The sequence below is a fragment of the Carassius auratus genome, unplaced genomic scaffold (assembly GCF_003368295.1).
Source record: "Carassius auratus strain Wakin unplaced genomic scaffold, ASM336829v1 scaf_tig00014999, whole genome shotgun sequence".
Classification (NCBI taxonomy): Eukaryota; Metazoa; Chordata; class Actinopteri; order Cypriniformes; family Cyprinidae; genus Carassius; species Carassius auratus.
Genome location: NW_020524535.1, coordinates 7,584 through 21,675, shown reverse-complemented (window position 1 = coordinate 21,675; position 14,092 = coordinate 7,584). Strand labels below are relative to the sequence as shown.

The 14,092-nt window shown below is 40.9% G+C and overlaps 1 protein-coding gene across 1 annotated transcript; it reads left to right on the top strand.

The window, feature by feature from the left end:
- Window positions 1-3,829: 3,829 nt before the first annotated feature.
- Window positions 3,830-11,186, top strand: LOC113074524 (brain-enriched guanylate kinase-associated protein-like). Its single transcript, XM_026247365.1, has 6 exons — window positions 3,830-3,926; window positions 4,733-4,894; window positions 5,245-5,311; window positions 7,745-7,852; window positions 8,272-8,355; window positions 9,076-11,186. Exons 1-6 carry the CDS (start codon window positions 3,856-3,858, stop codon window positions 10,255-10,257), a joined length of 1,674 nt encoding a protein of 557 aa, XP_026103150.1. The 5' UTR covers window positions 3,830-3,855; the 3' UTR covers window positions 10,258-11,186.
- The last annotated feature ends 2,906 nt before the right edge of the window (window positions 11,187-14,092 follow it).

Genomic DNA, 14,092 nt, shown 5'->3' with positions numbered 1-14,092 from the left:
CTGCCATAAGACAGTTTCGGGTCGTGTGTTATGAAGACATTCTGCAGCAAACACAAGTCTCAGATTAAGGCTGCTCGAGGTGTCAGTGCACTGAAACTGCATAACGACGCTGTGTGTGTGTGTGTGCGTGTGTGTGTGTGTGTGTGTGTGTGTGTGTGTGTGCGTGTGTGTGTGCGTGTACCTGGTATTGCCACCAGTAAATTGGAATTTAAAACATATATAAAGAATACATAAATGTTTTAAAAATTGTAAAATGCCTATAGTTTTGTGTGAGGGGTAATTAAGGTTTGTACAGTAGAAAAACCATTATGCCCATGAAATTATGTCTATGGAATAAAACATGGAGACCAAAGTGTGTGTGCATGTATGTTTGAAGTCGAGCGCTTACATTGTTGTAGTTGCATTGCGAAACTATATCATTGACACTTTCCGTTTCTTTATTCACAAACTATTACTTGCTTTCCTCAGATTTTGCGTTAAATTCTAATTTCTAATCGCCACTCTCTGCATGTTCTTTCTTTCATAATATATGCAAATATGTTGCGAGCTGGTCTTCACGTTTGTCACATTTATACTACCCAAACGAGCGTGTTTAATTAACAAGCAGTGTTTAATGGTTGATGAATGCAGAAGGATTCTGTGATGTGCTGATGACAGCTGTCAATCACGTGAATAACCTCAGTGTTCTTCATGTGTCTCTTCAGGTTTCTGATGGAGACGCGAGCAGCAGCAGGTAAAGAGCCACCTTCTCTCCTCTTCTGTCCTCTCTTCTCCTTTCACTCCTTCTCTTATCTTCTTCTGTCCTGTCCAATCCTTTTGTCTCCTCGTCTCGTCTCGTCTCTCCTCTTCTCTTCTCTTCTCTTCTCTTCTCTTCTCTTCTCTTCTCTTTTCTTCTCGTCTCTTCTCTTCTCGTCTCGTCTCTTCTCTTCTCTTCTCTTCTCGTCTCTTCTCTCCTCTTTCGTCTTGTCGTCTGGTTTCCTCTCCTCTGTCGAATGTGTTTGTCTTCCTCCCTCCCTCCTCCATCTCACTCTGGTTCCTCTGTGGAATCTCAATCTGTTCTTGTGCCGTGTGAATGTTGACGTGTGTTTGGAGGTGGAACACACATGTGATCGTGACACGCAAACTCCACAGTCGGTGAGTGACACGCATGAAGTGCTGCATGATTTAATGTGTGTGTTTGAGTGGTCCGTGTGTGTTTCTCTGCTCTATGCTCGATTCACTGATATTTCACTGATGAACTGTTGGAGAAAGATAGATGACGGGTTATTCTGAGGTTAATACAGCGGTTACTGATAGTGGTATTTCTGTGCTTCATTATAATGAGATCTCTGCTAGGAAACGCTGCTCATTTAGTGGATGTAATGAGCTCTCAGAGAGAAACGTGGGCAAACGTCAGACTTCTCACTTCACTTTTCCATGTTTTACTGGATCTTCATGAGGACATTTTCTGAGGTTTTTCCCTCACAACGAAACACACACACTCTGTTTAAGCAGGTTTTTGATCATTCTCAGCTCTTTTGAACAGCATCATGTGTGTCACAGCGAGTTTAATGTGTTCTAATAAACATTAGAACAAGAAGCTCCATATATACAATGTTAAAGTCAGCATGAAATAAATATTCACCCTTTATCTATTTTTTCCAAATGTATGTTATAGATATTTTCATGAATGATTCATCTGTGCATTTTTTTATTTATAATTTTTGACCTCAATATTACTGCATAACTGGATCTTCTGGTGAATTTTAGGTTTCTCTCTGGTGACGAATGCAGGTCTCCTCCAATCATTGAATGTTCTTTAACCCCGCCCCTTTCTTATAATCCACTGCAAACTCACATTCAGATCCGCCTCTATTTGTAATTGCCACACCCACATCTCAACATCCAATCAACAACTGGCAGATAAAATCAAATCTCAATAGTCAATAGTCTCAATACTCAATCTGTTTAGTCAGCAGGAGCCCAAATACTGAAGTCCTTCAAAAAAGAGAGCGTCTGAAGAAACAAACTGGTCCCACGAATCAAATTTACACAATCAAACGCAAGTGAATATTTGCATCCATCAACAGCCCGAATGAAAATGGATCTTGTGTTCAGCTGAAGTTCTCGTTCCTGTGGATTTTCTCTGGGTTCTAGTTAATTTGAGTTTCCCTGCCTGACTGACAGCTTCGCTTTCGAGAAAGACCTTCAGCAGCAGAGATTTCCCATCATGCTGTCTGTCAGTGAACACATGGAGAGCTTCCTGTAGCAGAGCTGATTTCTGACGTGGATCACAGCGTCTGTCGCATCACTGCACTACGTTCGTTTGATATTCCAGCTGCACACCAACCCGAGAGCATGTCTGTTCCACTGACGTGTTTAGAATGAGAAGAATATACAGGAATAAACAGACAAACAGAAGAAAACAAGAGTAAAGCAGCTAATAATCACTCTACAGGCCTGAGCGTCAGTCACTGAGCACCTGATGGAAATGATTCAGAGCTTCTTTCTTCCCATTAGTAGAAGACAAGTGTGTCAGACAGACAGGAAGTAAGCATTACAGACACAGGAAGTGTTTGTTAAACAGAATGATCATTCTGTCATCAGATTACTGATGCCATTCAAACCTGCATCTGTACTTTCTTACTCTTCTGAAGATGTTTTGAGAAATAATTCATGTTTTTGTACATGCAGTGGGTGCAGTGTTGTTCGGTTTACATTGTTCTTCTTTTACAGAGGAAAGACAAAGGTTTGAGTGACATGAGCGAGAGTAAATGATACATATCCAGTGAACAATCGCTTTAACGAGTGAATACTTATCTTTGTGTAAGAGCAGATCATAAACTCAAAGGGAGTCTTCATGCAAAACCAGAGTAAAAGCCTTTTCTTTCTGCTTGTAAAGGGAGGAGTGTGTGTGTGTGTGTGTGTGTGTGTCAGCGGGTGTTGTTTCTCATCAGTCATGTGACAGATGGTTCTCTGATCTCCTGTAGCGTCGATGCAGCATGACGTCTCTGTAACGACACGATTCACCTGAGTTTCTCTAGACTCATATTGTCTGAATGTCAATGAGAACTCAGTTCCCTCTGTGAAAGTCACAGTAACAGCGAACCCTTGACTGTTATTATAGCCCCGTCAGAGGAAATACAGCAGCGTGATCACTGGAGACGCGTCCAGCACATGCAGTCAGGCGTTCAGCATTACACTGTTGTTTTTCTGATGTTTGTTCTTGTTTTAAGCATAAACCTTTCTCATCGAACAAGCCTTGTCTTGGGTTATCTGCACAGATTTAAAAGTGTTTTGATATTTATATACTGAGGAAGAACATCAGTGTGTGCAGCGCATTTGCTAGTTCAGGAGCAGCTGTTATATTGACTTTAAAACTAGCTAAGGACTGTAAAAAAAAAAAAAAAGGAAAAAGTGTTAACTCTCTCTCACAACAGACACGGAAGAGAAGACAATGCTGAATAAAGTCATAGTTTTTGCTATTTTTGGACCAAAATGTATTTTCGATGCTTCAACAAATTCTAACGGACCCTCTGATGTCACATGGACATCAGAATTATTAATGACATACTTTTCATTTTTGGGTGAACTATCCCTTTAAAGTCCCTGACAACAATAAAAACAGCATCTTTGTGAGATACGGCCAGAAAATAGATCTAAGTGAATCTCAATGTTTTAATCTCTTTTTGTTGCTTTGAATCAAATAAACAGAAAGGACAGTTTTTACAGTAATTCGGTAATGTTTTAATTCTGTAACAGGTCTCACGTCTGTATGTGGTGGTGATATTATTGAATAATGATGTGTGTGGATGAGCTGAATACTCTTGACTCGTTGAGCCGTCTGTGTCTCTGCAGGAGACACTCTGAGAAAACATGAAAAAGATTTATATTGGGAGAACGGCACTAAGAGCACCAAGAAATGGTTGTAGACATCAGAAGAGGAGGTAAGAGTCTAAAATCGAACAGAAAGCGAGTGACTGAACCATCGATCCATCCATCAGGCTCTTCATCTAAATGTCATCAGCTGAATCCATCAGAGCCGTGTGTGATCGATGTTATCAGCTGCTGAACGCTGCTCAGATCCAGTTACAGACAAACAGACGGTTCAATCTGGACAATCAAGATGATAGAAAATCAGCTTTTTCTGAACTGGAAACTGTGAGGCTGAATCTTATTTTGGTCCTGCGCTGGTGTTTTGTACACATATGGAAGAACACACACACACACACACACACACACACACACTTACAGTTTCAGTCCATCACTCATTCTCATCCTCTTCATCCCTGTTCCTTTCCTTTGGTCTCTGTTGATCATTTTTCCATGGTAAATGTGTACTAAAGAGTCACTAGTCTCTTATTTGGGTCAGAGTAAATGACTAAAGTGAAATACTTAAGTAAAACAGAACAATAATATTGCTATTAAAAACAAACATTAGAGTGTAGAGTTTTTAGCTTTCACATAGAGTTGAATGTGATAGAAATGCACTGAAATCAGATCAAGTGAATTAAGGGCTCAGTCATAATTATTTCTCTTTCATATTAGAGTCATTAAAGTACAGCTCTAGTATCTCACGTATGGATACTCCTCAAGCACATGAATAAATCATGTTTGGTGCTTTTGATCAGAGTGTGTTTGCTGTGGAGCGAGTGAGGCATTTTTAATTGAGATCTCAGTCTTATCTGTTCCGGTGTTTGAGAAGCACTGTTGTTGAGGAGTGACTGAAATGATGGTGTTTGTGTGTGTGTAGCTGGCTGCAGGAGCAGAAGGAGGATCTGCGCAGACGTCTCGGCTGCACCACACACAAACTGCAGCAGCTGCAGAGCGAGAGCGAGGACACACGTCAGTATCTGGAGACGGAGCTGCGTCGAGCTCAACAACAACTGGACAGATTCACAGAGAAGCTGCGCAGGTCCGAGCAACACGTCACTGAGTGAAGCAGCTGATCAGAAAGCAGCTGAGAATTAAATACTGTGTGTGAGTGAAGTGACCGTACAGATTTACTGTCACACACAACCATCTGAAACTAACTAGTCAAGTCACACTTATTTCAGCAATGTTGCAAGATGTGACTCTAAATGAATGATGCTCAGAAAGATACAAGCTTCATGTTTTAACCAGATGCACAAAATATAAAGGCCTGGAGAAAAAAGAAAAGATTTCTGAAACCCTCAATCCCACTATACACTTATGACAGATCTGTGTGTGTGTGTGTGTGTGTTGACTTGATCATCATCTTCATCATCTTCATCTCTCCTGCAGGATTCAGAGCAGCTATGCAGCTCTACAGAGAATAAACCAGGACATGGAGGAGAAAATCCACCGAATGGTAAGACAAAAATCCATTAGAATAAACCAAATGACTTCAAAAAAAAGTCCAAAGAGTGACTTGAGCTCTGATAAATCTTCTTTCATTGCTTCATTATCGCTTGATGATAAAACTCGTATCCCTTTGTTTATATCTCAAACGCTGATGATGCTTTATCATAAATAATCACAGTAACACTTTAGAGACAATCGCTGAACAGCATCACGGTCCTCGGATCACCTTCCGTGTTTATCACTTATCGAGAGCGACTGACGTGTTGAAGCAATGTCAGCAGTTATATGAAGCATTCTGGAAGCTTCTGCTCTTGATTGGTGATCAACGAGTGCTGCTCTCCGAACAACTGACCAGCAGAAGTGAAGGTGGAGAAAAAGAGACACTCACTCTCAGAGCGGTTGTTAATTATCTTCTTTTAATCATAGATGCTGGTAATCATGCAGCATTAATTTTATTGGATTTGTCAGCAGCTTATGACACCATTGATCACCGGATCCTTCTGACTTAAAATGGTTTGCCTCTTATTTGGAATATAGATCCTTTTCAGTGAAGATCGGTATCTATTTCTCTGCTTCAGCACCTATTACATGTGGGGACCCACAAGGGTCCGTTTTGGGTCCAGTCCTGTTTTCATTGTTCATGCTCCCTTTGGGAATTATTTAAAAAAAAGTAGGGTATTTCTTATTATCTGTATGCAGTTGACACTCAAGTCTATTCACTGCTGAGACCAAGTAGCAAGGATTCCATTGTTATACTCATTGAGTGAAATATACTCATAAACTCAATGTATTTTGATTGATTTATATAATTCTGCATCTTCAGTATATGTATCTGGATTTATGAATGTTTATTTCGCTGTGATGGTCAACTGCAGCTCAGAACTCAATCTGTCCAATGATGCTGACGAGAAATTCAATGTTTTTCCTAAATGTGGCATTTTCTGTCCTCATTAGTCCAAGTTTCTCAGTAAAAACTCAAATGAGACCCCAGAGACGATGTTCAAACCCTGCAAAAGAAGTGAAGTGAAGTGAAGTGACATTCAGCCAAGTATGGTGACCCATACTCAGAATTTGTGCTCTGCATTTAACCCATCCGAAATGCACACACACAGAGCAGTGAACACACACACACACACACTGTGAGCACACACCCGGAGCAGTGGGCAGCCATTTATGCTGCGGCGCCCGGGGAGCAGTTGGGGGTTCGATGCCTTGCTCAAGGGCACCTAAGTCGTGGTATTGAAGGTGGAGAGAGAACTGTTCATGCACTACCCCCACCCCCGATTCCGTCCGGCCCGAGACTAGAACTCACAACCCTTCGATTGGGAGTCCAACCCTCTAACCATTAGGCCACGACTTCCATTCACAGTGACCATGTTTCAAATATGGGTCAAACAGTAGATGTGCAGTATCTTACGACAGATCATTCCTCCACATTCAGCTCTTTCTAAACTGAGAGACGACATCTACATTCACTCTTAAACACGGTCAGCCTCCAGAAACACACTGGATGCTGTTCAAAGACACTTGAGCATCTGACGCTTAAGACCTCATCGCTTTCAGTTTTTTAGTAATTGGCTCATGAGGGATTTGAGACTCGACCAGAAACACACTCTCTCTCTCTCTCTCTCTCTCTCTCTCTCTCTCTCAAACACACACACACACACACACACAGGTTAAACTCCCATGTCAAACTCACAGGCACTCAAGTGAAACATCAGCGCAGGTCACATGACCGCACAGACACTACTGGAAGCTGCACTGCTGCACTGAGCTGGACGATGACATCACTGAATCAACAATGAACTGGCTTGAAATGATACATTTTTCTATTATGCTCTTGCATTATCAGCACACAGTTTTCCTGTTTATCACTGTAAAGCTGCTTTGACACAATCTATATTGTATAAATTGTTGCCATAGAAACAGCATCACATAAACACTGCAGTAATTCAGTGACACATATAGACAATTATGAAATTCTGGTTTATATAAAAGCTGCTTCACAGGCTAAATGCTGAAGTACATCAGTCATGTGAGCGAGTGTTTAACTACATCCAGAGTCAAACAGAACGAGGTCTGTCCTGTTGAATGAAATCCATGAATCATATGCAAATACTGCTGATACTCCACATGGTTTGCTCAATCAATGTGAACCAAAGAAAGAAAGGGATTTCTATTTCAACAAACACACAAGCAGACACTTTGAGATCTGCTAGAGATGTGCTTTCTTATGCAACTCGTCTGATTGATGAACAGAAATTACAGACTGAACTGAAGCTGACTGAAATGCATTTGTAAAGAACTCTTTACAGTTACATTTCCAAAGCAGCTTTATAGAAAATCATGTTAATGTTGATTGTATGTTAAATGTTATTCCATCAATTACTCCCCCTCAAGTTGTTCTGAGAGTCCACATAGTTGATTGTTTGTGTTTCAGACTCAACATCACGACGAGGAGAAGAGATCTCTGAGTCGAGAGATCGTCACACTGAAAAACCACCTGATGGAGGACAAGATCACCATCCAGAAGCTGCGAGAGGATAACGTACGTATGACAGATGTTTCCATCATCCACAGACTAGTGACGCTTCTCAGCTTCATCTGATAGGAAGCGTCATCTCCAGCAGGAAGTGTTCTGATGTGATGAAGGTTCCTGACAGGTTCCACTGGGATCTCTGTGATGGAGCGAGTGTTTGAGGTTCCTCTCTAGGTTCACTCTCAAACGAGATGTAAAGGCTCATGGACTGGGAAGATTAACATGTTTAGCTAGTTTGTGAATCAAGGGTAACCATCAGAACCTTTCTTGTCAGTTTAACCCTAACTAGACTAACTATAATCAATGTTCACATCAGCCTCATTCAGCTCAAATAAATGAGGAGAGACATTTGTCTGCTGTGTTTGTGAGTGAATGACAGATGTGTAATATTGATGGATTGAGAGTTGGTTTGTGCTTTTTGTCTGTAGGATCTGTACAGGAAAGACTGTAATCTGGCGGCTCAGCTGCTCCAGTGTGGAAAATCTCCTTACAGAGCACACAAACTGTCTGAGGTATGGCTGATGAGCACACACACACACACATTCAAACACACACACATTCGAACACACAAATTCAAATTCACCCCCCCCCCCCACACACACACACATTCAAACACACACACACACGCCAATGGTTTCTTTCTCAAAGGGAAGCTCATCCTAAAAATAGCACAATTTCAAAGAAAGTCAGGGGTTTAATGAATGCTTTCCATTTTCATTCTGCAGACGCAGGTTTAAAATCCATCGTCTCTTTCTACTGAAAGGCCAGACGGGTTTCATTCGAATAGAGACTCTCTCTGCTATGTTTGATGGTGGCAAAGAGAAATGCGGTGGCTTTACTGAGTCTGTTTACAGACATGTCCCATATACTGTAGATCACGGAGAGAACAGAGCTCTTCCCATAATGCATCTCTGCTGCGTCCTTCTGATGGACTACAGAGGATGAGGACAGATGAGGGTTTTCTTTGTGTGATTCATCATGTGTGCCATTTGACATATGCACATGTTTCTCGGAGAATGCAATAATTTTGCGACAGAAAGCCAAACTTTTGTGTTCAGTACTCTATAATTTTCTTTGGGGAATGCAAACGTTTTGCGAGAGTATGTCGAAGTTTTGCGAGAGTATGTCGAAGTTTTAGTTTTTTCCCTCACCATGTCCCTTTAGGAGTATGATTTATTATTTCCAACACATTTGTTCTCTTCCCGAGTCGTGTCTCTGTGTGTTTGTTTCAGCTTCCCGCTGATCTTCAGGAGCGAGTGAGCTCTCACATGGAGCAGCAGAGTCACGGCTGGCATCACTCCTTCTCAGACGCCGTTCCCACCGCCGTCATCGGCCGGGTCCTGGAGAAACCTGAGCCTGGGAGAAGCTGTCCGGTCACACGCTCGCCGAGCCTGCAAGCCCCAGCATTCCCATCCGGCACGGACAACAGAGTTCAGCGGCACACGGTGTACAAGTCGTCTGACCTGTCCTGCAGTGACACGGCCCTGTACTGTCCGTCTGATGAGCGGCGGAGTGACCGCTGGCCGGAGAGACGGCAGAGCGCTGACCAGAGCAGACGGATCCCAAGACACACGTCCACCGACGGCAACCTGCACGACGAGAGCTTCCACCTGCATGGAGATCCTTTCCATGGGTTCATCCTTGGATCTCTTCCCGCCTCCAGCCGTTATTCCAGCTGCAGCACAGCCTCGGATGAGAAGGATCACGCGTCTTCCTCCTCCCAGCAGGCTCTGTTCGCTGACTGGTGTGATGGAGACTATGTGTGCAAGAACTTATCCTCATACGGAAAGGAATGTCCAGGTTTTCCCAAGTCAAGCAGCTCGCAGCACGTGGGCTCACAGAACGGCCGATCCGGAGACAGACGCTTCCATGTCCCTGCGGACACACCGGAGCGCTGGCGGCAGATGAGCATGGAGGACATCAGCAGCTTCTCACCCTTCAGTTTCCCAGAGCGCTACTTCACGGTCGGTCCGGCCAAGACTAAAGCAGATCCTCTTTACAGCAGCTTCCAGGAGGAAGACAACATCTTCCAGAGACGCGCGCCGGATCCACGATTCCCTGCGTCAGAGGGATCGAGTCCTGCGCTGTACCCGAAGATGAGTCTGAATCCACTGAAGACAGAGAGAGGACTGATGTTTCACTCAAAGGGTTCGACAAGCAGCTTTTTCATAACTGGAAACAACAAGAACAAGGAGAACACGACTAAAGACGCTTTACAGAGAGATTACGCTGATGAAAGTCCCGGCAGTTCAGCCGAGTCACTAAACCACGGTCTGGACGTCCAGAAATACAAAGATCTTAAAAACCCTGGAGCTCAGAGAATTACGCCACAGCATCAAAAGTTTGGAAACGCTGGACTCAGTCGCAAAAACAGTCTGACTAAAGCTCAGCTTTATGGAACGCTGCTTAACTAACGATCAGTAAAATAAAGAACAATATGTGAACGTTTGCAAACCTGTTGACTGTTGTCATGTTGAGTTTCACTGGATACTGGAAAGAGTCTTGGTTGATTTTACACCTGAAGTATGTGTTTCCAAAGACTTGTACTGTCTCTTCAGGCCCTCGTCTGTCATTGGTCGTTCAGACAGATTGTCCCGCCCCCAAACTCACCTGATTGGTTCAGTCAGAAGTTGACGATTTGGGCTGCTCAAAAAACAGAAGTATGTTGTTTATCAAATTGTATTCCTGTCACAATAACAGCAGCATCAAAGGAAATAAACTGAATTAACTAAATACATTTTTCAGGGAAAACCTTAAAGTGAATTAAAAAGAGAAAATGTTTGCAGCTTTACAGTCTCAATGCATTGCATGTTTACTTTTAAATTTTATGATATTGTTTTTTTTTTACCCATTTGTGTTTGTGTATATGGTATTTTCCATACATAATTAACAAATTAATCACCAAACTTTGTTCCAAACTCTTATTCGTATACAAAGTGTATATCTTTACCAATTAGTCAAATGTTTTAATTTAGAGATTATTTATTATCAGTCTAATTCATCGGGTCAAATCTAAACCACTTTCTCTTTAGACAAAATCAGAAACTATAACAGCCATGAAAGTCATAGTACAGTTAGTTCTGTTACAAACGTTTTACAAATGATTTGATTCTAAATAATATTTGATCTTCAGGACTGCAGCAGATCAACACACGTCATTTCCAAACATGTTTCAGCTAACACTGGTTTTATCCAGGTATATAATTGAGACAGATGTTGATAGTTAGTGACAGTGATCGTGTGTTTGATGTTTCTACCTCACTGTCCGATCTGACCACATTAAAGGAGAAACTGATTCCAGACGCATGTTTCTAGATTCTTTCTGTATTTTTCTTTACTAAATAAATCCTCTCCATACCAAATACATTTCTCTGTGTGAATTGATGAGTATATTTAATATCAACACGTTATAATGAAAAACATATAATGATATCATTTTATCTGTGATATCAAGGACACAAATAAAACACAAGTATAAAAGTAAACAAACATGAAATAACCACAACAAATAAAAATGTCCATGAAATGTTTTTGTAAGTGTATGTGCAGCTGATGTTGAATGTAGAAATATTGGACTCAAACAGACTCGAAGCAAAAAGCAAGGAACAGTTTTCCAACACAAAAGGAGTTCAGCACTTCTTATGTTTAATTTAAATATATTTCTTGGCTTCAGTAGAAGTCTCACATGACTCTAGGGTTTTTTAATTTCGAGTTTTCGTGAACTGCATGGAAACCAGTGTAACCTGCATCAGCTCAGCAGACCGGACAGAACCTGATCACAGTCTGAAGATTGAAGCTCTGACCCTCCACAGAGACGCTTGTTGTGCTCCATTATTAAACACACACACGCACACACACACACACACATGAAACAGAATCTGATAGCAGCGGCTCTCATTTCCTACAGACACACAGATATGAGACGAGCGAGAGCCACATCACCTCAGGATCTGATCAAACCCAGCGCTCTCTTCAGCGTGAATCATGATCACATGTGTCTCAGTGTTTAGTCCATCCATAAGAAACACACAGACGCTCTCATGCATATCTGTGAATGTTCAGTGTGTGCGTCATTGACTCTCCTGGGTCTACAGTGACAGAGCAGCTCCACATCAGAGACATGAAATTTAGAAATTATACTCCTCTATGTCCACTGCATTCTCAAAACTCAGGCAATTTGATAATACCTAGAATATCAAAATCAACTGCGGGCGGCAGATCCTTTTCCTATTTGGCTCCTAAACTCTGGAATAACCTACCTAACATTGTTCGGGAGGCAGACACACTCTTGCAGTTTAAATCTAGATTAAAGACCCATCTCTTTAACCTGGCATACACATAACATACTAATATGCTTTTAATATCTAAATCCGTTAAAGGATTTTTAGGCTGCATTAATTAGGTAAACCGGAACCGGAAACACTTCCCATAACACCCGATGTACTTGCTACATCATTAGAAGAATGGCATCTACGCTAATATTAGTCTGTTTCTCTCTTATTCCGAGGTCACCGTGGCCACCAGATCCAGTCTGTGTCCAGATCATATATATATATATATATATATATATGTGTGTGTGTGTGTGTGTGTGTATATAACATTGATAAAAAAAATTAAGATTAATGAACAAAAAATAAACTAAAAATACATATAATAGTAGCTACAGTTCTATCCATTAAATAAAAACAATCCATGATATAAAACAATGTAACTTGTAAGAAATCAAATGTTATGTTAGTCACATGTAAATACAGTATATTAGGGTATCACTGACCTTTCACTTTTCAGCTGATTGAATGGACAACAACAAAACAGTACAGCGACAAACTCACTTCTATTAAACAGAACTTTCATTTACAAACTATACAAAATACACCAAGGTCTAATATAAAATAACAAATAACTTACACAGTTTAAATAAAAAATAATCAGCAAACACTTTGGAAGCAAATAAGTAAGAACCAGAGCCTTACATCTTTGTACAAAGACAGATTTCGTTACTCACACATAAAGAGTGATTTATCGCCACCTACTGGATACACCATGAAACATACACGATCTGCTGGTGAAATATCAGCATTCTTGGAACGTCTCGTTACAACAGAGCAGTTGTAGCTACAAAAATATATTTATGCAATAATAGTAGTATTATGACTATATATATATATAGATAGTGTTTGTGGTGTTGTTAAATTGAGCCTACAGTTTCCACTGCAATTAACAAAGCTAATAAATCTCTGGTAATCATGAATAGCATGATTGTGATAGTGCTGATCTCATAATGGGCACTTCTTCTCTCATCTAGGAATTATTTGGTTTAGCTGCTTACATCTTGCTCTTGAGTCCAGCCAGTGACATATGTGAACATAACCCCGCCTACTTCCATCTGATTGGCCATCATCACAAACACTAGTGAATATTAATAAAAACAATAAAACCTTACAATAAAGTCTCATTTGTTAATTTAAATGACTGCATTAACTAACAAAGAATGATCAATATATTTACAAAGAATGACCAGTTCATCTTTTAAATGCTAACAGATACAACCTTTGATCTGAATAATGTATTAGTGAATGTTGAAGTTAATGTTAAGACGAGTAAGTGCTGTAAAAGTGCAGTATGCTGAAGTCTAGTGTGTGTGTGTGTGTGTGTGTGTGTGTGTGATGAACTCCGGTCTCATACAGCTGATGTCTGCCATCAAGAGATCATCACACTCCGATGTTGGACGTGACACGTTTAATGTCATCATTACAGTACACTGATTCAGTGAACATTCACATGAATAAACACAGATTCACAGTCCGTCTGTAAAACAAGACACACATCAGACACAGAACATGTTCATGTGTGAATCCCTGATATGTGTTAAAACAGTCTTCAGTCACTCCAGCTGAGATGAAACACAGAGAAAAGTCAGAGACGGTTAGTGAAGGGTTAAACCTGTTCGTATCATACTAGCACGATTAAAGTCCTTAAAGATATAATTCAGTCCAAAAAGAAAATGTGCTGAATGCTTACTCCCCCTCGGTTCATCCAAGATCAGGAAGAGTGTGTGTCTTCATCAGGTTTGTAGAAATGTAGCACTGCATCAGTGTCTCATCAATGGATGCTCTGCAGTGAATGGGTGCCGTCAGAATGAGAGTCTGATAAAAACATCCCAATAATCCACAAGTAATTGTTTCATCTTTTGTCTTGTCCAGATGTTCTGGAGTGCTGTGGATTATTGTGATGTTTTTATCAGACTCT